We start from the raw sequence: 26,681 nt of genomic DNA, 5'->3' as shown, positions 1-26,681 counted from the left end.
ATGGCTGCAAAGGTAGACAGTAGCCCCGGGGGGGTCCCCAGCAGTGGCTCCAACCTGGGTGCCACCAGAGAGCACATGCAGGCGGTCACCCGAAACTACATCACCCACCCCCGTGTCAGTGAGTATGACCCCCAGTGGGTGAGGTCGGGCGGGCTGCTGGGTCTGCAGGTCCTCCTTCTTAGCCTCAGGGAAAGCGAAGGACCCGAGACCTGGGGAGACCTAAGGGGCTTTCGGTCCTGCGGAGTGATGCGGGTAGGGGGATGGGGGTCCCCAGCCCGAGGTACCCCGGAAGAAAGGGCAGGGGAGTAGCTGCAGGAACCTTCCTGTCATCAGTGATCTTGCACCGAGACCCCAAGTCCACAGAGAGCTCCCAACTGCCCCCAAGAGTGTGTGTGTGTGTGCACTCCTGTGTGCATATGTGTGTTTGGGGTGTGTGCATGTGTACACCAGAATACTCAGTGCGAGGAGTTGTATAATCAAGTGTCCCTGGGGGATGTATGTGGCAACGCAGAGTACGTGTGCATTCTCAGGATGGGGAACACCTGACACCGTGTGTGTCACGTCATGTGTGCATTCTGGGGGAGGGTGCCTGGGTGTGGAACCAGGGGGGTGCCTGGGTGGGCGTGTGCCCCCACCTTCACTTGGGTGATGACATACGTGTGTGAATATGTATGTGACAGCGTGTGTGTGATCAGAAAGGAAATGTGTGAGACTGTGTGTGCGTGCTTGTACGCTCAGGGTGGGGGGTGTGTGTGCAAGCATGCGTGCTCACGGGGAGAACATGGATGAGTGTGTGGTCAGATGATGTCACATGTCTGTGTGAGCAGCTAGGAGAAGGGCACATGCCTGGCATCTGGGGGTAGGGGTGTGGGGACCACGGGCACTGGAGTGGACCCTTGCGGGCTTCCGAGGGGGCATCGGGGGCGTCTGTGGGTGTGGCTCGAGTGCCCGTCCTGCAGGGGTGGGCCGAGTCCGGGTGTCTGGGGCAGAAAACCCTGGAAGTCCCCAGGACCAAAGTGAGCACCCCTGCTCCGGCCATATTTCCTTGTCCAAGGTCACATTCCCTGGTGTGGTGAATTGTTGAATTCTCAGAAGCCCCGTTCACTGGAGTAAACCGGCCTGGCCGGCACCAGCTAAGCAGAGCCAGAGGCTCCCAAGAGGGTGTGTATGGGGAGAAGCTGGCCTAGCACGGCCACCCCTCCCTCTGCAGCCAGCCAGCCCCACCGGGGCAGGGGGAGTGTCTGGAGAGGCAGCTGAGAGCTGCGTGTGCGGCGGGGCCACACCACGGAGAGCAAAGCAGGAGCAGAACGGCCAGACCCAGGGCTCAGGGGGAGCAGCGCCTCGGCTGGGTGGGCCACCACCTGAGGCCCGAGGCAGGCACCGCGGGGTGCGGAACACTCCAGCTAAGGAAAAACTGACAGCGAGTGGGGTCGGATTTATCAAGAAGGCCCCGCGGGCCCGGGGAGGACCAAGGTCCAGATCCTCCCCGACTGCAAAGCCGGGGTCACCAAGGCCCAGAAATATGCAGTAACTGTGCCCCCCCGGGGTCCAGAGCCCGGGCCTGGAGACCTGAGTAGAGTCGGCTGACCTTTGTCCAGGCCACCCCCGCAGGCTCCTCCCCCGTCTTCCCCTCCCCCTATGAGAACGGGAGAGCCGCCTGGGTGCTGAGTGGGGGGTGGGGTCTGAGGTCTGGACCTACAGCTCGGCTTTCCTCGTCCCTGGAATGTGCCCTCCCAGGGTGCAACCTTACCCGGGATCCCCTCCCAGCCCGCCTCTTATTGATAGTCCACAGGCCCTGGCACTAGGGCCAAGGCCCAGGAGGTTTGACCCCGGCTGGAAGCAGGAACAGCAGTGTCCCCCCCGCCGTTGGCACCATGCGGCCCCCAGCCAGGCAACTGTGTTCACACCCAACAGCCCACCCAGAGTCACGGGTGAGCGCGAGGTGAGCCCCTCGCCCAGCGCCGCTTAAAGGTGTTGCTATGAAGACAGAGGCCGCTCCTGTGCTTTCGCTGCACACCGGCGTCCTGTCCTCACAGGTCCACGCTGGGGCCGGCCGGCACCCCCCGCCCGAGGGAGGCTGGACTCCTCAGCGTGCGTCTGCACCTGCAGCTTTCTCCAACACCTCCCTTCCTCCTCGGGGGCCTGGGCAGGTGGACTCCTGTGCCCCTCTGTGCCCTCCTGCCCCACCAGGGGACTCTAAGCACTTCCAGGCAGAACTTTGTGTAGAGGCAGAAGGAGCCTAGGAGGAGAGCTGGGGGACCAGAGGGCCAGGGGACGGGGCAGCTGACTCCCAGCCCCAGAGCTCGCTTGGCCATGGGCATGGGTCCAGGGGAAGACTTCCTGGAGGAGGAGGTGGACTAAACAGGCCAGAAGCATTAAAGGTGATTTCTCTGCAGTGGCTGAGGGAGGGAATAGGGCAGAAAGCGGGGTGGGTAGAATCAGGATGGGGAGGGACCCCAGCAGTATCCACCCTGGGAAGGAAGGGACCCCTCTGCCTTCCTCAGAGCTGGAGCTGTGCTCCACGGAGAGGAGGCGGCAGGAGCTCTATCTGGTGGTGTGGGGCAGAAGGGGTGGGGTGAGGGGTCGGGGCGCCCCGCAGGAGCAGAGGTTAGGACGGACGGGCTGGCAGTCTGGCTGGAGGGCTGGAGCCCGGTCCGATGGCCCGGGGCCCTGAGTGCCAAACCACTGGCTGCCTTGGTTTCCTCAACAGAAAGGCAAGGGAGGTTACACGGAGAGAGTTCCACCGTCAGGGTCTTGGGCCGATTCTAAGAACCCTCCGCCCCTGCCCTCCCTCCCCTAATCCCTCCAGCGGGGATCTGGGAGGAGGTGCAGGGCCTGATCCGCTCCGCCCCGCCCCCCGGCCTCACGCATGGACGCCCGCCTCTGCTGGCTCCCAGGACGCTGCAGGTGTGGCTGAGCCGGCCCTAATTAGCGGAGCCCCGCTGAGCCTTTGCCGGGGAAGGCGGTGGGGAGGTGGGAGCAGAAGGGGCCCGCAGCCCGAAGAGCAACCCGAAGTGTCAGCTAGGACAATGGAGAGGGGGTGGGCAGAGCAGCTGGAGGGAGTGTCTGCAAAGTGTCCGTGCCCTTCAGGGGTCTTCTCGTCCAGCCCTTGCCTCCAGCACCACCTCCCGGGTCAGGGACGTGCCCCGGGCTGGGGTAGGGCCCTAGGTCTCGAGTGCCACAGGCTACTGTCCTGACTTGTGGTGGGCCCTAGGAGAAATCCGCCGACTTCCTGGGCCTCAGTTTGCCACTCCATGCGACTGGACACCATCAGAGTTGGGGGTGGGTGCAGACAAAAGACCTGGCTTCCGGTCAAGGACACCTTTGTTTCTCAGCCACCACCTTGGCTGTGTCCAAACCAGACAGCCTCTAAGAGAAGATACTGTCTAGTCCTACAGAGGAGACACCCTGGTCTGAAGGGACGGACACGATCTGTCTCCAGTACCGGACAAGCTGGAGAGTAGGGCACCCACTGGGGTGGCAGCTGTGGGACTTCAGAGGGGAAAGGGCCCAGTGAGCTGCCGTAGTCAGTCAAGGGCGAGGCCTCGGACAAAGGAAGGCAATAGCCAGACACTGAACCGAAATGGCCACGTAAGTGGATTATCTGCGGTGAAAGGTCCAGGCTATGGAGCGATATATCCACCCAGCAACTAGAGCCCAGAACCACCGTGTCCTCGGGAATCCTGGGAAGGCAGCTTATGGATGAGGCTGGTGCGATGAGATGGGGACTTAGAGACCTCATGCTGCATAGAATTGAGAAGTGCCGAGCACCCAGCTCTGCTGCAGGCAAGCACTTTGCCTGGGCTCCCCGCAGACCAGCCCCTCCTTGGGAGCTGGAGTGGCCCCCCCACGTCCAGATCGCTCCCCTCCTTGTGCCTGTGACCTTCACCGCTCCTCCCCTTAGCGGGTAGAGTTGTTGGTACTTTAGAGTTGTCTTGGTATTTTCTCCACAGGGCTGGTAAGATGCCAGCTCTTCCCCAGGGCTATTGAAAACGCGGGTCTCCCTGCCCCGTGCTCCTTCCCCTGTTCTCACAATCCTCCACCCTCCCTCTGCTGAGCTCCCTGGCTCCTCTCTACTTCACACAGTGCTAGTAACCCAGAGGGTTTGATCAAAATGCCCCCTGGGCAGGAAGGGCTGTTTGGTGATTTTCTTGGTGGGCAGGTGGATGCGCTGGCCTCTGCCCTAACCCTCCAGAGGCTGGGGTCTTCCTGTGCCTACAACCCCTTTAGCCTGTGTATTCGCTTTATCATTCCTTCCATTCTACCTTCACAGGGGTGGCAGGAGCCAGAGTAGGCGACAGGATCCTCATTTGGTTTGGGGATGGGAAGGTGTGTGTGTATATGTAGGGGGAACGCATAGGTCCTGATGTGGGATATACGGGAATGGGCTGGTGGGACAAGGTGACACCTTCCATAATTCACCCAACAAGTATTTACTGAGTGTCCATCATAGGCCCACACTTTTCTAAGAGGTGGAATCCAGCAGTGAACACTGTTCCCCAAAGGCCCCAAGTTCTTTCTCTGGGCCCCTGGGCCTCCTTATCTCTGCCAGATGTGCCCTTTGCCCAGCTGTCCGGGTGCTGCCTGGATGACTGCACTTGACCCTGGAGCCTCAGCTCAAATGGCCCTTCCTGCAAGGCGCCTCCTCCGTGAGCTCCAAGTCTGGTGTTCAAGCCCGTTCCCGCCCACCCTGCTCTTTCCCTTCAGACCAGTTGGCAATTGTTTCATCTTTATCCCCTTTTAAACTGTAGGCTCCATCTTTCATCTGCCTCCTTTATTTGCCTAGCCCAGTATTGTGAAGGCATCTGAGAGGCAGGCTTGAAGATAGGACGGGAGGAGGGAGGGGAGAAGCAGAGCTTGCAGGGCAGGAGTGAGATGTCAAGAACCAGGTCCCAGCCTTGAGGTCTCAGCATCCAAAGGTAAGGAAATAGGCTGAGGAGTAGCCAGAGGGTTGGAGGGGCGGGGCAGGGCGGGGCCTCCAGGAACCTGTAGGAGAGAGTGCATCCAGGCCCTGGTCCTTTCCAGGGGCAAAGCCAGACTGGAAGGTGAGGTGTGGGTGGCAGGTGGAGAGGGCAGTGGAGCCAGGCTGTGATCGTCGCTGGACAAGGATTGGGGTGGAGGTGTGATTTTAAGATGGAAAATACCAGAACTTGCTTGATGAGAAGGCCACAGAGAGAAGGAACGCTGGCGGGTCACCCTAGCGCTCAGCCTTCTCTAGGGCCTGGTTCCCAGTGCCAGGGAGGGGCTGGCTTAGATGGAAGATGGGACACCACCTCCGTGGGAAAAGGACAAGAGAGTGGCTCAGGTGCACGTGGGGGCTGGTAGCTTGAGGGCAGGAAGGAGAGGGGAGTGCCCCAGCTCTGGGCCCAAGTCTGAGAAGAGCTTAGCTTTCTTGAGTTTTCCTAATAGTCCTTAAGTTCGGGAGAACATAGAAAACATCTGTGCAAGGATCACCTTGCCCAGTCGGTCTTCCTAGACTAAGTCCCCAGGAAAGGAACTTCGATCTGACAGAAATAAGGGGTTGACCACTGAGCCCCGCTTAGCTTCGCCTGGTGGGAGCAGCTGGGCGGCAGGCCTGCCAAAACCATGAGGGCAGGTGGGAGCCCATGTGGTGTGATAGGAAGCACGAGGGGGGCCCTGCCCCTGCTCTGCCACAGGGGTCTGTGTCCCTGGGTGGACTTTCCACTCCACTGAGCCCCATTCTCCTGGCCTGTTGAGAGGCGGGCTGCACCGCTCTCCTGTCGGAGGCCCTTCCAGCCTGGGAGTGACCCAGCGACCTCACAGTCACCCCTGACCATCCTGCCCTGCCAGGTCCCTTCACCCCAGTTGTCCCACTGGCACTTCAAAAGAACCCTGGAGAAAGGCTACCATGTCCTGGGGTCATGGGTGCTGGAAGGACCCAGGGCCCCTCAGCTAGCGCCTCACAGAACCAAAGTAAGCTTCCTGTCTGCCAGTCTGTGCTTCTCCTACTGGGGTCCCCAGCACTGGAGCTGGGAAGTATTTCCTGATGTCTAAGCCAATCTCTCCCTGTAAGCTGAGCTCACATCCCCATCTGTGGCTCTCTCCAGCCATCAGGACGGGGGCAGTCTGCTTCATCCTCCTTCTTTGTGGCTCTGCTCTCTCCCCGCTCCCACAGGCGCCCAGTGAGCCCAGCCTCATGGCAGCGCAGGGCCCTGGCTGACTTTTCTCACTGATGCCTGCACCCCCAACACACACACACACACACACACACACACACACACACACACACACACGAGTGCCCAGTCAGTGTGGGGTGATGGAGAGAAGTGTGGCCCTGCTGAGGTGCAGGGAGGGCAGCTCTCATCACATCTCTAGCTTTTGGAAAATGCTGTGGGTCAGAGAGGAGGGAGTAGTGGGTAAGTGGGGGCCGAGGCCAGACGGGAAGTAGCCTCAGAGATGAGAAAGGCCTCTGATGGCTGGGGGTGTGGGAGGGAAGGACTCGAGGGGCCTCTGCCCTTGCCCTGGCCCTCCCCCAGCCTCCTGCAGGTGTCCGAGGCAGCGGGGGCCCTGCGGGCAGGGGCATGACCCTTACAGCAATGGTGGCTGGCCCTGTCACAGCTAATGACCCTGACGGCCCAGGCTCCAGAGAGGGGAGGGGGTGGTGCTTAGAGGGAGGGAAGGTGGAGGATGCTTATGTGTGTGTGTCTGTCTCTCCGGGTGTCGGTGTGAGACCCTCACCCCCCCACCACTCCCCCAGCCTACAGGACCGTGTGCAGCGTCAATGGGCCCCTGGTGGTGCTGGACCAAGTCAAGGTAAGACTTCTGTCTCTTCCCAGGCACCACGGCCAAATCCCAGTACTCCCGGCCCCTGTGCTGATCTCTTCTAAATTGCCCTGCCCCTCGGTGGCCCCCATGCTCCAGATCCCCAGACACCCACCTCCACATTGTCCCTCCCTGGCCACCCGAGGTTTTCTCTTCCTGCCTTTTCTGTGGGCCCCGCTGTGGGCCTTAAGAGACTTGCTCCTACCAGCAATGAACAGGGGCATTGCAGCTATCGTGCCCCTTTCTTCATCAGTAGAATGGCTGTGTCCAGCTAACCCGGAAGGCAGGACCCTCCCACCTGCCTTTCATGGGTCTTCTTCTTCTTTTTTTTTTTTTGCGGTACGCGGGCCCCTCACTGTTGTGGCCTCTCCTGTTGTGGAGCACAGGCTCCAGACATGCAGGCTCAGCGGCCATGGCTCACGGGCCCAGCCGCTCTGCGGCATGTGGGATCTTCCTGGACCGGGGCACGAACCCGTGTCCCCTGCATCGGCAGGCGGACTCTCAACCACTGTGCCACCAGGGAAGCCCTCACGGGTCTTCTTTTAAAAGGAAGAGGAGGAGGCGGCAGGCAGATGGATACCAGCTGACTCTCCAGAGCTTGAGGCCTTCAAAGGTGTTTGGACTGTCTCCGCCCGGGAGCCAGCAGCTTGAGCTTGAGGGAAGTGGGGCGGGCCTCACGGAGGAGGTGGGGTGCGAGCGACTTGGTGTCCTCGGGGAACCGTAGGACCATGGCAGACACTGGCAGTATTCTGAGTCCCGGGGTTGGGGATTCTCGAGGCGTAAAGAGCTCTGCAAAGCTACCCGATCACTCTGCTTCCCCCCCAACCAGTTCTGCCCCTGTCTCCCACCCCACGCCACCCAACCCCAAACTGGAAATCTGGGTGCCACGTTGATTCCTCCCTTCCTGGCCCATGTTCTGTCGGCAATCTCCCACCCACCACACCCTTATCATGGCCATGGCCTCAGGGGCCCCAGCCTAGCGCCCTCCCATCCTCTACCCTGCAGCCATGCAGCCCTGACCCCTTCCCTCTGCTGCTCCAACCTCACTAGGTCTCCCCATGGCTTCACCTCACAGGCCCTCTGTCCTTTAAGGGTCCTGCATACCTCTCCACATCTCATCACTCTCCCTTCCCCACTTAGAAACCCACACTGTCTCTGTGTGAAGCTGCCATTCGATGTCTCTGGGCCTTTGCGCATACTCTGCCTTCTCCACTGCCTGTCCCCCTGGTCCCTTCTTCTGACTCACCTTCTCCTGGAAGCGGTGAGCCTGTCCCTGCTCTCAGCTTTGTGTATTGTCTTGCTGGCAGCATCCTTCGAGGCATTTGGTCACCACCTGGCCCCATGTCTTCTCCCTGCCCCTCTCCGCCCACCACAATGTGCCCTCCTATTGGACTTGGACGGTGTTTGTCAATCCCAAGCTCCCAGAGCCCCACGGTGCACTTTTACTGAACACCTAGCCCATCACGGGGGCTCAGTTTGTTCAAAGGAAGGGTGAGTGAATGAATGAATGAATAAGAGCATGAATAAGTATGGGCCTGTCAAAATCTGAGCCAACTCTATTAAAGAGATCAGACCCACTCATTTCTGGAAAACAGATTCCAAGCTCATGGAGACATCACGGTTGGGCCCATTAGTGTCAGGGACGCCCTGGGAAGAAGTGTGGCGGAGTTGGTCTGCACGTGCGCACTGGAACCAGACCGTGTGATTCAGACCTCTTGAACTTTAATCCCAGATCCACCCCACCCTTTCTATCAACTACCCGTCAATTCTAGATCAGCCGCAGCAGCACCACCTGGGAACTTGTGAGAACTACAGATTCTCGGGCTCTACCCCAGGCTGACAGAATCAGAAACTCTGAGGGCCCACAAGTTTGTTTTCACAGCCCTCCAGGTGATCTGATGCTGCCTGAAATCTGAGAACCATCCGTCTAGGATTGTAAATCCTGGTTTCCTCATCCATTAAAAGACAATAGGGGACCTCCTTTGGTCGTCCAGTGGTTAAGACTCTGCATTGCCACTGCAGGGGGCATGGGTTTGATCCCTGGTTGGGGAACTAAGATCCCGTGTGCCCTGCAGCAAGGCCAAAAAAAAAAAAAAAAAAAAGACAATAGAATTGTGGTGAGGATCAAATCAGTTAAATGTATTGTTATTATTCCTCCTTGAGAACAGCTAGCGAGAGCCCTGCCTGGAATGCGGAAATGCTAATATGCCTCATTAAATAAACAGTTGGTCAATCTCCTGCGCCTTTGTCCACCTCGGCCACACTCCCTGTCAGTCTATACAGGACTCTGTATGGAGAGTCAGTACCTATGCAGACATCCATTTTCCAGCTGTCAGGTGGGGCTGGACTAGGAAACTGGAGATAGATTCCCAGGCTATGGTTCTGTGATTACTGGACCCATCGGTAACTCGTGTAGAACAGAGTAACTGGGTGAGGGAGACACCCAGAAAATCCTGGGCTTGCAGAAGGAAGGAAAGGAATCAGAAGCTGACAGTCTCATAAGTGCAGGAGATGGAGAAGGCACCTTTATGCACCGCTCTCCACTGTCCCACACGCCTTGTTCTAGAGTTGCTTGGGCAAAAATGCCACAATTCTGTCTCTGTAGCGCCACCTTCTGCTCGAATTGAATCACACAGGCAATAACGCTTTCTGCTTCCATCCTTCTCAAATGGAAAAATATTGGGGGGAAGAATTTTGCATAGATCCAAAGTTCTTAGACAGGTAATCAGGGCCTTGAAATTGTATGAAAACCTCTTAAGGTAGCAGCCTGGGTTGAGGCCCAATAATGTGCATTCCTGACAAGCTCCCGGTGGCTAATGCTGCCGGGAGGGCCGGATCACCCTCGGAACCGCTATTCTAGAGGATCTTCCGCCTGCTATATTCTGTGATTCAAACCGGCCCTTGTTTGAGATTCACATTACCCACCAGACTAGGTTCCAAATGTCTGTGGCTGCTCCCAAACTCTTCAGGGAAAAACTTTCAAAAGTGTGTGCAGGGCTTCCCTGGTGGCGCAGTGGTTGAGAGTCCGCCTGCCGATGCAAGGGGACACGGGTTCGTGCCCCGGTCCAGGAAGATCCCTCATGCCACGGAGCGGCTAGGCCCGTGAGCCATGGCCGCTGAGCCTGCGCGTCCAGAGCCTGTGCTCCGCAAGGCCACAACAGTGAGAGGCCCGCGAACCAAAAAAAAAAAAAAAAAAAGTGTGTGCATCAGCTCCAAAAACAATTTCCAAAGAGGAGTTCCCAAACTGCCCTGGGCGTTGTCATGGGGAGAAGCCTTGGAGGCTGCACGCCCTGTCCAAGTCCTGCCAGGCTTGCTAAGAACTTCCCAGGCTCCTGAGTGGATGCGACAGCACCCCTGTGCCTGACCCCTGGCTGGTTGGGAACTCGGTTGAATCTCCAGCAGAGGAGGTGGGCTGCACTCCCTGCAATTCTCTTAGTAACCAACAATGAGAGCTGAGAGAATCAGGTCTGCGGCTGGGAAACGGGGTATAAATAAAAGCTCACTGCTGCACGTTGGAATTCTCCCGCTGCACACACTGCTCTAAGTGGCTAAACCCACCCTTCCCCCCAAACAAATAACTGGCATTCTCTTCCTAAGCATTCCAGATAACACCCTCCATGCTTGGGCTCCATGGTTCTGAGAGTTCTTCCTCCTATCTGGCTGTAACCTCTCTGCTGCTTAAAGTTCACTTTCCGTGATGTTTCATCTTTCAGGGACACACAGTGTGCCACCTCTTCTCCCCTCTCCATCACCCGCACAAATCCACATACCAACGATCGCTTTTTTTTTTAAAGTAATAGAGAATTTTAAAAAAAATATTTATTTTGAATGTGCCGGGTCTTAGTTGCGGCATGCGGGATCTTTAGTTGCGGCACGCATGTGGGATCTAGTTCCCAGAGCGTGGAGTCTTACCCACTGGACCACCAGGGAAGTTCCCAAAGGATCGATTTTTATCAGCCTGCTGCCTGTTTTTCATTGGGCCCACTGCCTAATTGCTTTGGGGCCCGCTCAGGCTGGTGTTCTGTCGAGCATTTTTCCTCCTGAGGTTAGCAGCCCACCATCTGCGCCCCAGACAATGAGGCCAGTGGCCATTTCAGAGAGAGAGAGACACACAGGCCCACAGAGACCGGAAGAGGGGTTGGAGCCAGGACTTGTATTTAACTTGTTTCCCGGGGCCTCGCAGTCCTTGCTCTTGGGCTCCCTCTTGTGGTTATGAAGCCAAAGGCTGTCCGGCATCAGCCCCTCCGCGGACCTCAGCACTGCCCTTGGGGCGAGCCCCCTCCCCCAGTGACCCCATTCCGTGGGGCCTGACGGTGGTTTGGGAGCGAACAAGATCGCTTTCCTGGCATCCCCAAGCCAGAGCTTCTCTCAGTGACTGTCAGAGCTGGGAATCCTCCTGCCTCAGGTTCAACCTCCGGTCGCAGGGAGCCCTGGGGGGAGGACCCCACCCTCTCACACCGCTTAGGGGAATTGAGCCATCCACCCCTCTTCCCTGGCCCTGAAGGTCACTGGTGTGTGGACAGTAGGGGATATAATGATAGTCGTGATGGTGACAACGACGTCACTGTACTTGAACATGTTCCCCTACTCCCCCCGCCCTTTTTTTTTGGCCGCACTGCGCTGCTTGCCGGATCTTAGTTCCCCGCCAGGCCTGGAACCCCGGCCCCCTGCAGAGAGAGCGCGGAGTCTTAACCCCTGGACCGCCAGGGAATTCCCCCAACCCCCCCCCCTTTTTTTTTTTACATTTTAATTACACGCACACGCAAAACATGCTTTTTGTAACTAGTGAAATAAGAGACACAAAGTTAACTATTTGCCCCTAACCTCTTTATTCCCACCCTCGTGTGATAACCAATGTAAAGATCCTGCTGTATATGGGCAAATATAAGCAAGTTAGATGTTTACGTTGGTGTTAGTCTCTTAAAATGTATCGAGTATTTTCCTCCATGTCAGTAGATACACATTTTACTCGTTCTTTTTGATAGCGACTGTGGTTTGGACATACTGTGGTGTGGATGTACCGTGATGTATTCCATTTTTGATAGACAATCAACATGTTTCCAGGTTTTGCTATTACAAATAGTATAGCAATATATATCCCTTTTATACTGGTGCCCTTATTGCTACAGGTTAGATTCCCCCCAAATGGAACTGCTGGTTCAAAGTTTTAATTTATTTTTAAATAGATATTGACAATTTGGAGCAAAATTGCTTGCCCAGCAAGGTTGTGGTAATTCATACTCCAACCAGCCATGCATGAGAGGACCCACTTCCCAGCATCCTTGCCAGCACTGAATATGTGCTGTCCAGTAATTTTGCCTAATGGTTAAGACTAGTCCTATCTTGCTTTTATTTGCATTTCCCTGATGACTAGCGGAGCTGAGTATCTTTTTATCAGTTGAGATCGCAATTCCTCCTCTGTGACCGTTTCCTACACACTGAGTTGTACGTTTTGCTTTGTTTATTGTTCACCTTTGTTTATGGTATCTTTGCCATACAGAAATTTCAAATATTTATATTATCAAAGATTTCTATTTTTTTGTTTATGGCTTCTGGATTTCTTATCTTGCTTAAAGATGTCTCTCTTATCCAGCTTTTAACTGGATTATTCTATAAAAAAGGAAAGAAGAAAAGCTTCTGGTATTTTGTTTTAGTTTTATATTTAAATTTTTATATGGCTGGAATGCGTTTGTGTTTATGATAGGGATAGATACCCAGTGTATTAGCACCATTTGTACAATAAATTCTTTTTCCCTATGAACTTATATGCCACATTTGTTCTCTAATAGTCTCCTAAAATCTGGGATCTGTTTCTGGACTCTAGCCTTCCAACATCTCCGTTCATCTGCCTCACCCCAACACTGACCACTCGACCTCAGTAGCTTTAGAGCACGTTTCAATTATCTGACAAGGCAAGTCCTCCACCCCTGATCTTTTCCATAACTGTTTTTGGATATTCTCAGACATTTACATGAATTTTAAGATCATTTTATCAAGTTCCAGGAGAAAGAATCCATTGGGAAAGCATTGAATTTATATATTTTTGAAAAGGATTTATATTTTTGTGATAGTAAGTCACTCTGTCTTGGAAAGCACTAGTGCTCTCCATTTGTTCAGGGCTTGTTTTCTGTCCTTCAGTAAGAGTTTATTATTTTCTTGTACCTTTCCTGTTAAATTTATTTCCAGATATTTTATGGGTTTCGGCCCTATTGTGGATGAAATATTTTTCTCCATTTCCTCTTCCGTTTATTGCTGGAATAGAAAAAAATACCGATTGGTTTTTTTTCACTTTTTGCATAAATTTTGTTTAATGATACGTTTTAATATTCTGTGATTCTTTTGGGGGGAACACTTTTCTTAATTGAAGTATAGTTGATTTACAATATGTTAGTTTCAGGTATACAGCAAAGTGAATCAGTTTTATATATATATATATTTTAAATGAGAAGCTTTTTTTTCTTTTAATAAATTTATTTTTGGCTGCTCTGGGTCTTCGTTGCTGCACGCAGGCTTTCTCTAGTGCGGTAAGCGGGGGCTACTTTGTGGTGCGCGGTCTTCTCATTGCGGTGGCTTCTCTTGTTGCGGAGCACAGGCTCTAGGCGCACGGGCCTCAGTAGCTGTGGCACGTGGGCTCAGTAGTTGTGGCTCATGGGCTCTAGAGTGCAGGCTCAGTAGTTGTGGCGCACAGGCTTAGTTGCTCCGCGGCATGTGGGATCTTCCTGGACCAAGGCTCGAATCAGTGTCCCCTGCACTGGCAGGTGGATTCTTAACCGCTGCGCCACCAGGGAAGCCCTATATATATATTTTTTCAGATTATGAGATAAATTAGGAGTGTGGGATTAACAGGTACAAACTACTTAAATAAAATAGATAAGCAACAAAGATTTACTCTATGACACAGGGAACTATACTCAATATCTTATAATAACATAATGGAAAATAATCTGAGATTGATTTTTATATATTTATCTTGTATACAGCCAAATTCTCTTATTAATTCTGGATGGGGTTGTTTTTGTTTGTTTTCATTTTTAACTAGATCCTCTTAGGGTTTTTTAGATATACAATATCATCTGCAAATAAAGGGAATCATGTCTCTTTTTCCACTGGCATACTTTAATTTGACTTTTTATTGAAACAATTTCAAATTTATAAAAAGTTGCAAAAATGAAAATAGTACAAGGAATATCCATCTACCCATTTGTTCTATCACTGCTCTGAGTGTATGTGTGTGTGTATGCTTAATTTTTTTTTTTTCGAAACTTTCTATTTTTTTTTTTTTGAAGATGTTTGGGGTAGGAGTTTATTAATTTTTATTTATTTATTTTTGCTGTATTGGGTCTTCGTTTCTGTGCGAGGGCTTTCTCTAGTTGTGGCAAGCTGGCGCCACTCTTCATCGCGGTGCGCGGGCCTCTCACTGTCACGGCCTCTCTTGTTGTGGAGCACAGGCTCCAGACGCGCAGGCTCAGTAGTTGTGGCTCACGGGCCTAGTCGCTCCGCGGCATGTGGGATCCTCCCAGACCAGGGCTCGAACCCGTGTCCCCTGCATCAGCAGGCAGATTCTCAACCACTGCGCCACCAGGGAAGCCCTTTTTAGGTATTTTGAGAGTAAGTTATGCCCAAAACTCTAGTGTGTATTTCCGAAGAATAAGGATATTCTCTTACACAACCACAGTAGTTATCAACTTTAGAAATTTACACTGATACTTTAATCTACAATCTATATTCCAATTTATAAGCTGACCTAATAAAGTCTTTTATAGCATTTTTCTCCCTCCAGTGTAGGATCCAGTCTAGGGCCTGGTATCACATTTAATCATCATGTCTGTTTAGCCTCCTATAACCTGGACTATTTCCACAGCCTTCCTTTTTTTTTTTTTGATAACTTTATTTATTTTATTTATTTTATAAAATGGGTCTTCGTTGTGGTGAGTGGGGGCTACTCTTTGTCGCGGTGCACAGGCTTCTCATTGTGGTGGCTTCTCTTGTTGTGGAGCACAGGTTCTAGGCGCGCAGCCTCAGTAGCTGTGGCTCATGGGCTCTAGAGCACAGGCTCAGTAGTTGTGGTGCATGGGCTTAGTTTCTCTGCAGCAAGTGGGATCTTCCCGGACCAGGGCTCGAACCCGTGTCCCCTGCATTGGCAGGCAGATTCTCAACCACAGCATCACCAGGGAAGCCCTCTACAGCCTTTCTTTAACATTTCTGAAGAATACGGTCTTTCCTCACTACGTTTTTTTAAAATAGAACATTCTCTATTTATGTTTATTGGTATACTTCTCAATTTCTTTTTTTGGTCTTATTGTATAAACCAAAAATTCCAAAACATTATGTAACAACAGTGATACAGGCATCTCTCTCTGTGCATTGCTGATTTTATTGGAAATGAAAATAGGCTTAGCATTTTACCATTTAGAAGGATGTTGATGTTGGTTTTGGTAAATAGTCTAGTATTCAAAGAGTTACCTTCCATACCTGTTTTACATAGAACTGCATTACAAACAGCTGCTGAATTATATCAAAAGCCTTTTGATTTCTATTTGCATAATCCTGTAGGGTTTTTCTTTTAGGTTCACAAACTCCCTATTATTATAAATGATGTTGTGAAATGTTGACTGATTCACAGAGGTTGATTGATCTAAGCTTGTATGCTTGGAATAAACCCTATTCGGTCATACATGTTTATTTATTTAATACATTGTTTGATTTGACTGGCCAGTAGTTTATTTATAATTTCTGCATCTATATTTATAAGAGAAATTAGTCTATAGTTTTTGGGGGGTACTAGATTAGATTTGGGGTTTGGGAGTTTTCCATTTTATAGTTTTGTTTTCTTCTAATCTTTGTTTTCTCTTCATCTTATTACTTTGGTTAGTTCCTCCAGTACGATGCTGAATGGAATGATGATAGCAGGCAGTGTTGTTTTGCTCCTAAATTTAAAGAGACTGTTTTATACTTTATACCATTGAGTATATTATCTGTAGGTTTTCTGAGGCTACTTTTTGGGGTTAAAGAATTTCCCTTTTATTCTGTTTTCAAAGAATAGTTTTGTTCTTTGTTTTCAATCATAGTTTTTTTTTAACTTTTTGTAAAACTTGTTGAGATAACATGTTTTTTAATCCTTTAATTCATTAATAAGATAAATTTATTAGTAGATTTTCTAATGTTAGACTAACCTTGAATTCCTGGAATAATCCCAACTTGGTCTTTTGTGTGTATGTGTTTATCTTCATTTTTTGAATTTTTTCTTTTATTGTTTGGTTTGTTTGTAACTTGTGGTCTTTTTTGGTACATTGCTGGATTTAGTTTGCTAATATTTGCTTAGGATTTTTGCATCTATGTTCATGATTGAGATTGCCTATAAATTTCCCATTATTATTTTATTTTGTATCAAGATTATCCTTGCCTCATAAAATTAATTAAGACTGGAGTTTTTCTTCCAGTCTTTTGAAGAGCTTAAGTAAGTTTCAAATTATTTGTTCCTTGATTGTTAGAACTCACTAATTATCTGGGACTGGTGTTTTCTTCCTGGAAAGATTTTAAGTTATTTATCCAATATCTTGAAGATTATAGGACTATCCTGGCTTTCTATTTTGTTTTTAATTGGATTTGGTTTGATTTGTATTTTTCAAGAAATTTATTCATCTAAGTTCTGAAATATATTGCATAAAGTTATTCATAATTTTAAAATTATTTTTAATATTATTAGTATAGCTAGCTTTGACTTTTTTTATTCCAACAATTATTTACTCATGTCTTTTAGTCAGTGATGCCAGAGATTTGTCTATTTTATTAGTCTTTTCAAAGAACCAGTTTGGCTTTGTTGATCATCTCTATTATATGTTTGTTTCTATTTTAACGATCTCTGCCCTTTTATTATTTCTTTTATTTTATTTGGAATTTTAATGCTGTTCTATTTTCTAACTTTTCATGTTGCATACATTTAAACTACCTCTACCTTTTTTCTTTTCTAATATAAGCATTTAAAGCTTTAAATGCATCGTATGTGTGTTGAAAAATAGTTTCTCATTATTGTTTAGTGCTAAATGTTTTCTAATCTGATTATAAGTTTTTCTATATTTATTTATTTATTTTTGGCTTCATTGGGTCTTCGTTGCTGTGTGCGGGCTTTCTCTAGTCGCGGCAAGCGGGAGCTACTCTTCTTTGTGACACATGGGCTTCTCACTGCAGTGGCTTCTCTTGTTGCGGAGCACAAGCTCTAGGCACGCGGGCTTCAGTAGTTGTGGCATGCGGGCTTAGTAGTTGTGGCACATGGTCTTAGTTGCTCCACGGCATGTGGGATCTTCCCAGACCAGGGCTCAAACCCATGTCCCCTGCATTGGCAGGTAGATTCTTAACCACTGCACCACTAGGGAAGTCCCACTTTTTCTATATTTAGAACATTTCAAAATTTCCAAATGTATGAAGTTTTTCTAACTATCCTTTCGTTATTGATTTCTAACTTACTTTGATTATGATCAGAAAACACTGATGTGTTCGAAGTGATATCCTTTTCATTATTTTCTGTTTCTTCTGTGATTTTAGTTTTGATTTCTTCTAATGTCCAAGGAGTAACTTAGAGGAGTACTTTAATTTCCCAGAATATTAGAAACATTGCAGGGAGAGATGCAGTCTTTTTTACATTTATTCTTATTGGATTAAGATTATGACTTACCCCTGAAGTGAATCAAGGAAGCCAGGTGGATGGGCAGCAAGGTGAGGGAGCCTGGGCGATGCCATGCATTCTCTCCAGGACCTCCCCTGGGAAGAAGGTGCGGGTGGAGGGCTTAGCTCTCCTGGTGCTGACCAGAGCTGAGGACCAGTGTCTTCTGGGAGCGTCTGCTCTCCCAGCCCAGCTTCTTTGGCTTGGCTCATAGCCTCGTCTAGAACTTGGCTCCTGAAGCACACACAGACAGTGGAGCTCAGGGATTCCCTTGGGGCAGACATCCACCTACCCACTTGCTGCCTGGGTTCCTGGAGGGACAGCCTGATTGGTTTTTAAAATTGAGTTATAATGTGTATACTATAAACTTCACTCTTTTCAAGTGTATAGTTCAGTGGGTTTTAGTCTATACACAGAGTTGTGCAACCATCACCACTACTTGATTCCAGAACATTTTCATCACCTCAAAAAGAAACCCTGAACCTGTTAGTTGTCGCCACCAATCCTCCCTCCTCCAGTCCCCAGCAACCACTAACCTTTTTGTTTTATGGATTTGACCAGTCTGGACACTTCATATCAATGGAATTATATACTGTGTGGACTGTTGTTTCTGGCTTCTCTCACTTAGCATGATGTTTTCAAGATTCATCCATGTTGTAGTATGCATCAGTACTTCATCCCTTATTTTTTTTTAATTTATTTATTTTTGGCTGTATTGCACGCGGGCTTTCTCTAGTCACGGCAAGTGGGGGCTACTCTTCCTTGCGGTGCACGGGCTTCTCATTTCTCACTGCGGTGGCTTCTCTTGTTGCGGAGCATGGGCTCTAGGCGCACAGGCTTCAGTAGTTGTGGTACGCGGGCTCAGTAGTTGTGGCGCACGGGCTGAGTTGCTCCGTGGCATCTGGAATCTTCCCAGACCAGGGCTCAAACCCGTGTCCCCTGCATTGGCAGGAGAATTCTTAACCACTGCGCCAGCAGGGAAGTCCCCTTCATCCCTTTTTAAAGCTGACATATTCCACTGCCTGGATATCCCACCTTTTGTTTATCCATTTGTCAGTTTGTGGACATTTGGGTTATTTTCACTTTTTGCCTATTATGAATAATGCTGCTATGAGCCTTCATATGCAAGTTTTTATGTGGACATGTGTTTCTATTTCTCTTGGGTGTACACCTGGGAGTGGAATTGCTGGGTCATATTGTAACTCTATATTTAACCTTTTGAGAAACCACCAGACTATTTACCAAAGTGACCACACAATTTTACATTCACACCATCAGTGTCTGAACGTTCCAGTTTCTCCACAACCTTAACACGTGTTATTATCTGTCTTTTTTATTACGATCATATTAATGAGTGTGAAGTGCTGTCTCATTGTGTGGTTTTGCGTTTCTTTAGTGACTAATTAGTTGATCATTTATGTGCTTATTGGGCACATGTATATCTTCTTTGGAGAAATGTTTATTTAGATCCTTTGCCATTTTTAAAATAGCGTATTTGTCTTTTTACTGTTGAGTTGTAAGATTTCTTTATATATTCCAGATGTTGGCCTGATGCTTTCTACATTGATAAGAATGAATACTTCCCTTGATCTTAGCCAAAAGCAAAGTGATTGCCTGATTCGTTTTTTTCCTGAAGCTTGTGAGGACTACATGTGAATTGATCCCAGCCCCATGGCTAGGGAAAGATTGCCACTGGTAGATGGGGACATCTGGGAGCCGAGGAGAGAACTTTGCCAGTGTGTTCACCATTAGTTCACAGGGGCAGAAACAATGGTGCTGTCAGGAGACCTAAACAGCCATAACAGCTACTACATTTTATTGAGCTGTTATAAGGTCCCGGCACCAGCTAATGACTTTCCATATATTTCATCCCCACAGCAGCCTTATGAAATAGGTGTTGGTATTATTCCCATTTTAAAGATGAGGAAAGTAAGGCTCAGAGACATTAAGCAACTTCCACAAGGTCACACAGCTTCTAAGTGTCAGAACTTCAATTCTAACCCTGGTCTTCCAACTCTGAAGTCGGTACTCTTACCCACCCAGTTATACTGCCTCCCAAACAGAATTTAAGCTTTCCACTTACCAGTCTCTGAAGTTCATTTCCAGGAGTATCTGGGCACAAGATGGGAGAAAGGAGCTTGAGAATGGGTCAAGGAAGTCTGGGGAGGAGACAGGGACTTCACCTCTGGTCTCACCGACACTCTGGGGTGCTCTCCCCTCCTGCCAGTTTGCCCAGTATGCTGAGATCGTCAACTTCACCCTCCCCAATGGGACTCAGAGGAACGGGCAAGTGCTTGAGGTGGCTGGGACCAAGGCAATCGTTCAGGTAAGTGGTGTCAATAAGATGTTGGTGGTTGAATAAATGAATGAATCCACAAGGGTTCCACACTATCTTATAAACTCCAAAGGCAGAAAATGTTCTATTTCCCCTGAGAGAGCTTTGCCCGGAGCTGGACACAAAGGGAGCCTAGAATGGGAGGCCTTGTTCTCCCCAGCAAACCGCTTATTAAACTAACTAACCTCTTACCCTGTAGGTGTTTGAAGGGACCTCTGGGATCGATGCCCAGAAGACCACCTGCGAATTCACAGGGGACATCCTACGGACTCCAGTGTCGGAGGACATGCTGGGTGAGGGGTAGGGATGGGCAGGGTGAGGGCGTCTCTCTGTCCAGCCAGCCCAGCTTCCCTGACCAAGTGCTTACCTAGCAGACCGCACTGTCATTGCCTCTTTACCTAGTCTGCCTCCCCTGGGAGCCCTTTAAGGTCAGAGGTTGTGCCTTGTCTTTGACCCCCAACCCCAGCTCAGGGCCTGACATACAGCAGGTGCTCAATACATGAGGAAGGCAGCTTCAGTAAATTAGAGGCAGAGGAGGTAGCCGTCTATTTGGGGTCAAGCTGGAACGAACTGCACATCCCTAATTTTCTCCCAAGATCTGCCATACCTGGCCCTCTCCTCTTTCCAGCCCTAAAACTCCCCATTAGAGTCATTGTCCTGGGCCAAGGCCTATGCCTGTAAAGGTTTCCAGGAGAGGAGGAAAGACCCCCAAGGAGGCAGTCACTGTAGCCAGCTTCCTGGGGGTAACAAGGGCTGAGGGGAGGGGAACATGGGGCAACTGGGACACGAGGGCTGGGTGAGAGCTGCTGGTGTGGAGGGTGAGTGGCAGTGAGAGACCCAGGGCTGTCCCTGAGCACCACTCAACCCCTCTCACCCACTCCCAGGTCGGGTTTTCAATGGCTCTGGCAAACCCATTGACAAGGGGCCAGTGGTCATGGCAGAGGACTTCCTGGATATCAATGGTAAGTGACCGGAGGTTCGGGACAGCTCTCGGGACCCAGCCCCCAACTACCTTCCCCACCCCAGTCACTGCCTCTGTCACCTCGCCCTTGGAAATTCTGCCCCAGATAAAAGCCAGGGCCATTGCCCAGGGCTCACCCCCAGGACTGGTCATACTAACAGGCAGGTCAGGTGAGATACGAGAAGAGCAAAGGCCCCTCTGTCTGGGGCTAGCTGCATTTCATGTCCCTTTCCTATAAAATGCTATCATCATTGTGCAAAGTTCCCCAGGTGCCCAAGACCCTCACTCTCCTGCCTTCTGGGATCCACCTGCCTGCCACTTCTAATGTGCCTGGGTGGCACCGTCCAAGGGAGCACTGGACTGTGGCTACTGAAATACAGACCAATTCAAATGAAATAAAAGTTCATTTCAAAACCACGTGGCAGGACTTCCCTGGTGGCGCAGTGGTTAAGAACCCGCCTGCCAATGCAGGGGACACGGGTTCGAGCCCTGGTCTGGGAAGATCCCACATGCCGCGGAGCATCTAAGCCCATGTGCCACATCTACTGAGCCTGCGCTCTAGAGCCCGTGAGCCACAACTACCGAAGCCCGCGCGCCTAGAGCCCGTGCTCTGCGACAAGAGAAGCCGCTGCAAGGAGAAGCCCGCTCGCAGCAAGGAAGACCCAACACAGCCAAAAATAAAATAAATTAATTTTTAAAAAAACCCCACATTTTGCATGCTCAATAGCCACACGCGGCCAGGGCTACGTTTTGGGCAGCGCAGTTAGAGCACATTTCCATCATGGAAGAAAATTCTTTTAACCAGTGCTGCCCCGGAGTCTGGGACGGGATGGGGGAGGGCGGGCAAGGCCTGAACCCTTGAGCAGGGTCCATGGTCACCGTCTCCCAGGCCAGCCCATCAACCCCCACAACCGCATCTACCCGGAGGAGATGATTCAGACGGGCATCTCGCCCATCGACGTCATGAACAGCATTGCCCGTGGCCAGAAGATCCCCATCTTCTCAGCAGCTGGGCTCCCCCACAATGAGGTGAGGACTTCGAGGGGCCTGTGGGCACGACCAAGGGGAAGGGACGGAGCAGAGGCCGGGGCTGGTGGGCCAGCGAGGGGGGCCTCCTGTGCCGAGCAGGCTGGGGTCTCCGGCAGCTGTCTCCTGGCAGCTCAGGGACTCGGGGCCCCCAGACAGATCTCCAAGCCTCCATCCTGAGTGAGTGGGGCTCGCACTGGCTCATGAGAGAGCCCACGGGTAGCCTCTGTTGAGTGTCCTGCGCAGCTGAGCCCACGGCTCTACCACTGGTCCTTTAAATGGTCTTTACTTGCCTACACTGAGTGAACCCCACCTCGGGCCAGCCCCACGGCCGTCTGAAGCCTCCCTGTGCAGGTTTCCTGCCCTACCCCCTCTACCCAGAGTGGACAGCCCATTTCTTCCCAGAGCAGCTGGTGTGACAAGGTTTCTAGAGGGTCCCCCCCGACCACCCCCACTCCTCTACTCCTGGATGCGCCCCAGCTCACCCTCGAAATGCTCAGAGGGATTAGACGGCAGAAGTGTCCCTGCCTTCCCCCTACACACACGCTCATCCTGGATCTGGACATGACGACTGGAAACTCCACACGCTGCAGGCCTGGGGCAAACCCCAGAGATACCCCTAGCAGGCTGCGGGGAAGAGGGGACTCTGAAGGGCCAAGTTGCCCCTAACCCGTGGTAAGCAGTTGCTCTCTGGAACTGTTTTTCCACGCTGCTCCTCATGACAGGCACCCTGTGTCCTCAGGTGCCACAGAATAAGGCAGCCCTCCCCTGAGAGCGGCTGTAGGACCCAGGGCAGCCCTTCTTCCTTGCTGACCTTGGGTCCCTCCCACCGAAGGCCTTGACGGCAGGATGGGCTGGGAGTTACCCTGTCCGTGCACCTCAGTGGTGCTCAGAGGGCTGACTCGAGCTCTGGTTCTGCTGTCCTTCCTCCCATCCCCAGATCGCCGCCCAGATCTGCCGCCAGGCTGGGCTGGTGAAGAAATCCAAGGCCGTGCTGGACTACCACGATGACAACTTTGCCATCGTCTTTGCAGCCATGGGGGTAAGAGGGGCTGGGCCGATTGGCAAGTTCTGGAAGCTATGGGCGGGCAGCCTTGGCCCCTGGCACACCCAGTCTTATGGGGGAGGCATTATCCTTCTTCTTGAGAAGCCGTCAAAGTCGGAGCCTGTCTGGTGAGAGAGGCAAGAGCATGACTGGAGGAGCGGGCAGTGTGTGCCCCACGGAAGCCCAGAGGCCACGGCAGCTATCAGATGAGCCCAGGACAGCTGGGATCCCGGGGGCCCTTAGAGGGCCCAAGGCAGGGACGGGGAGTTTAGCAGGGAAGCAGCGGGTAGGGGAAGGGGCAGGGGTGGCACTAAGCAGAGCTGAGCCTGAAGTCTGAACCTCTCTCTGGGGCTCTGATGAGACCCTATCCCGGCCTGGGCAGCAAACCCAGCCCCCGCCTTCTCAAGCCCCAGGTTCACCCCAGTGACCGTTAGCAGGTCAGTCAATGGGCATTACTGAGAAGAGAGGGAAGGAGCCTGGTCCCCACCTCCAGCCCTCCCTGCTGTGTGTCCAGGTGAACATGGAGACAGCCAGGTTCTTCAAGTCCGACTTCGAGCAGAACGGTACCATGGGCAATGTCTGCCTCTTCCTGAACTTGGCCAACGACCCCACGTGAGCCGTCCCCTGGCACCCATACTGCCCTTAGGCAGCAGGCCCTGTCCCCTTCCAAGACCCAGAGTACCAGGTCTCAGGCATCCCAGAACTACAGCCATGGGCCAGAGCTGGGAGAACAGCCCCTCATTGTGGAGATGGGGACACCAAGGCTGGGGAAGAGGTAGGGACAGCACACGGAGAGACAGGGAGCTGGGCCACAGCCCGCCTGCCACCTGTCGCCCCTCCGCCCTGCCCTCAACCTGCATCTAGCCACCATCCCAAGTCAGGACCCCTCATCCGAGACTCACTTCCACAAGGCCACCACTAAAGAGATATTTCCCTAAACCATTCGCTTAGAAAAACTGCTATTTTAAAAGTTGAGAAAATGTGAGTTTAAATCTGCAGGTTAGGTGATGAAAAAAAAAAATCTAATAAACTGTCCTGGGAACTGAAGGTACTCAGAAGGAACTCAAACCAGGTAGCAGAGTTCAGGAGGCCCAGATGACGTCACCAGAGAAAAGCGCCGCAGGCACAGAGCCCGGGGACTGAGAGTGCCTGGACTGCCCCCAGTGGAAGGGGCTGCCAGGGCAGGCCAGCCTCTGACCCATGCCCAGCAAGGAATAGTGAGGGGAACAGTCAGGAAAGGACCCCGAGGACACAGAGTGTGTGAGTGCTCCAGATGCCCAAGCTCGGGTGTCCTGGGGGACGAGGGACACTGTCATCCTCATCAGTCACTCCTGGCCCTGCCTGTCCCTCTCTCACCCAGCTCCCTGCCTGTCCCCGCCTCTGTCCTCATTCCTACCTTCAATAGCAGGACGTGATTGAGGGCCCACTCCCAGGAACCATGGCCTGGATCTGGGGGCTGGGGCCTGGGGCTCATCTTACCCAGTCCTCTGCTGCTGTGCACTGTACCAGCTCCCCAGTTCACCACCCACTCAGCACTGGGGCTAAATGGAGCACAGGCCTGGGCCTCGAGGCTCTCTAAACATTGGCCGTATCTGCAGGATCGAGCGGATCATCACCCCGCGCCTGGCACTGACCACGGCTGAATTCCTTGCCTACCAGTGTGAGAAGCACGTGCTGGTCATACTGACGGACATGAGTTCCTACGCAGAGGCCTTGCGGGAGGTGAGGTGGCTGTAGTCACTGTGCCCAGAGCTGGCCCACACAGGCCTGTCCCCACCCCTTTCCTCATGGTCACTGAGACCCCACTCCCCTTCCTTGTGTCAGCCTCTTGCCCCCTTTCTTACCCCAAGGCCCACGAACATTGCAGGTCTCAGCTGCCAGAGAGGAGGTGCCCGGGCGCCGAGGCTTCCCTGGGTACATGTACACAGACCTGGCCACCATCTACGAGCGGGCAGGCCGTGTGGAGGGCCGGGGCGGGTCCATCACTCAGGTCCCCATCCTCACCATGCCCAATGATGGTGAGCCGCCTCCCTGCCCACTACCCTCTGCAGCCCTCCTGCCCTCCCATCCTACCCAGACACTTAAAGGACCCATGCTTCTTTATATAGGTGTGCAGTAGCTCTGTTCCTCCATCAGGGTAGACACTGTCCCTTCCTTGCGTCCCCCGATCACCCACTCCCATGAGGGAATAGAACCTACATGGCCCTGAGTGGGTGGGACCAGGATCTACACTGACACCAGTGCCTTTCCTTGCAGACATCACCCACCCGATTCCAGACCTGACGGGCTTCATCACAGAGGGACAGATCTACGTGGACAGACAGCTTCATAACAGACAGGTACTGTCCCCTCCTCACCCACTTCCTGCTCTCTCCACCATCTCCAAGTACACTGACTAATAACCAATGTCCCACCACCCCCTGTACTTCATCTCCCTGTGAATGAGGAGGGGCCAGACAAGGCTAACCGCTAACAGGAGATAATCCCCAGGAAGACTGTTTGGTTCCCAGACAGAAGACAAGTCTGGGTGGAATCCAGCCTACCTGGATGTGGGACCTTGAGAAAATCATTTCATCTCTCTGATCCTAGGTTTCCTCATCTGTAAAATGGGAATGATAATATATGTCACACAGTTGCATTGCGGAGAATAAAATAAAATAAGTTGGCCCACAGAAAGCATCTAGCAGATCGTAGATACAAAATAAATATCACTTCTCTTTCCTTTCTAGTAATTTGTTTTGGTGAACAAAAACAATAGGTAACGGACACAAGTAGGTGGTGAATAATGTACCAAAGGGTTAGAAAATGTGTCTGTCCCACCTTAGGCCACCCCCTTACTCTTTCCTCTTCGTTTGGCAGTTTTTCTTTGCAACTATGAACTATTAAGTTTCTACCTGGCTTTTGTCCAAATAATCAGAAGTTTTGAAATAGCGAGACTTTCATGAACTAATGTCATGTCATCTTCCCCCTCCACTCTCCTGTCTAGGTGCGCACATGTAGACACCTGTATACCCAAGCCCTAGAATTTGTGGGCGATAGAGGGCGGGGTGTGACCAGCTGACCTCTCTGTGGGATGAATAACGACCAGTCTGCTGAGAACCACAGGGGGAGGGAAGACAAGTAGAGGTGGGAAAGAAGGGAAAGTTTGGACCCTGCCTTCTGACACGCCTTCTTCGCCCCGCCCAGATCTACCCCCCCATCAACGTCCTCCCTTCCCTCTCGCGGCTGATGAAGTCCGCCATTGGGGAGGGCATGACGAGAAAGGACCATGGCGATGTCTCCAACCAGCTGGTAAGGAGAGAGCCCAAGGGCTGGTGGGGAAGCTAGTTTCAGAAGCTGGAGATTGGAGCCCTAGCTGGACCACGAACTTTTCTCCTGGAAGAAAAAAATTCCTCCCCTTTTGGGGTCCCCGCACAGTCACATGGGGGAACACGGGACTCCTGCGGTAAGCCTGCCGTGACCGCTGAACCCCTCCCCCCTTCACCAGTATGCCTGCTACGCCGTCGGGAAGGACGTGCAGGCCATGAAGGCAGTGGTGGGGGAGGAGGCGCTCCTTTCCGAGGACCTGCTCTACCTGGAATTCCTGCAGAAATTTGAGAAGAACTTCATCAACCAGGGTGAGGCGCGTTGGGGGCGTTCAGGCAGCAACCCCCTTGGTCCGACACCCACACGCGCATACACCCTTAACACTCCTGCTCTGTCCCTAGGTCCCTACGAGAAACGCTCGGTGTTCGAGTCTTTGGACCTGGGGTGGAAGCTGTTGCGCATCTTCCCCAAGGAGATGCTGAAGCGCATCCCGCAGAACATTATCGATGAATTCTACTCCCGCGAGGGGGCGCCGCCGGACCCCGAGCCCGACACGGCGCTTTAG

The 26,681-nt window shown here is 51.8% G+C and overlaps 1 protein-coding gene across 1 annotated transcript; it reads left to right on the top strand.

Moving 5' to 3' along the window:
* Positions 1 to 26,681, top strand: ATP6V1B1 (ATPase H+ transporting V1 subunit B1). The gene is made up of 14 exons (XM_060027550.1): positions 1 to 118; positions 6,719 to 6,774; positions 19,671 to 19,769; positions 19,978 to 20,071; positions 20,663 to 20,740; positions 21,629 to 21,768; positions 22,706 to 22,807; positions 23,325 to 23,422; positions 24,409 to 24,532; positions 24,678 to 24,828; positions 25,067 to 25,149; positions 25,997 to 26,101; positions 26,298 to 26,427; positions 26,518 to 26,681. The coding sequence occupies exons 1-14, from the start codon at positions 1 to 3 to the stop codon at positions 26,679 to 26,681; spliced, it is 1,542 nt and encodes a 513-aa protein (XP_059883533.1).

Source organism: Delphinus delphis, chromosome 12 (assembly GCF_949987515.2).
Source record: "Delphinus delphis chromosome 12, mDelDel1.2, whole genome shotgun sequence".
Classification (NCBI taxonomy): Eukaryota; Metazoa; Chordata; class Mammalia; order Artiodactyla; family Delphinidae; genus Delphinus; species Delphinus delphis.
The sequence above is the reverse complement of the archived record's forward strand: the minus strand, read 5'-3'. Positions and strand labels throughout refer to the sequence as shown.

Bases quoted from the DNA above. Each gene is read 5' to 3' on its own strand.
- ATP6V1B1 (XM_060027550.1), top strand. From the start codon at position 1: ATGGCTGCAAAGGTAGACAGTAGCCCCGGGGGGGTCCCCAGCAGTGGC. The intron at 21,769-22,705 runs GTGAGGACTTCG...TCCCATCCCCAG, and splicing joins CTGGGCTCCCCCACAATGAG to ATCGCCGCCCAGATCTGCCG. The intron at 26,428-26,517 runs GTGAGGCGCGTT...CTCTGTCCCTAG, and splicing joins GAAGAACTTCATCAACCAGG to GTCCCTACGAGAAACGCTCG.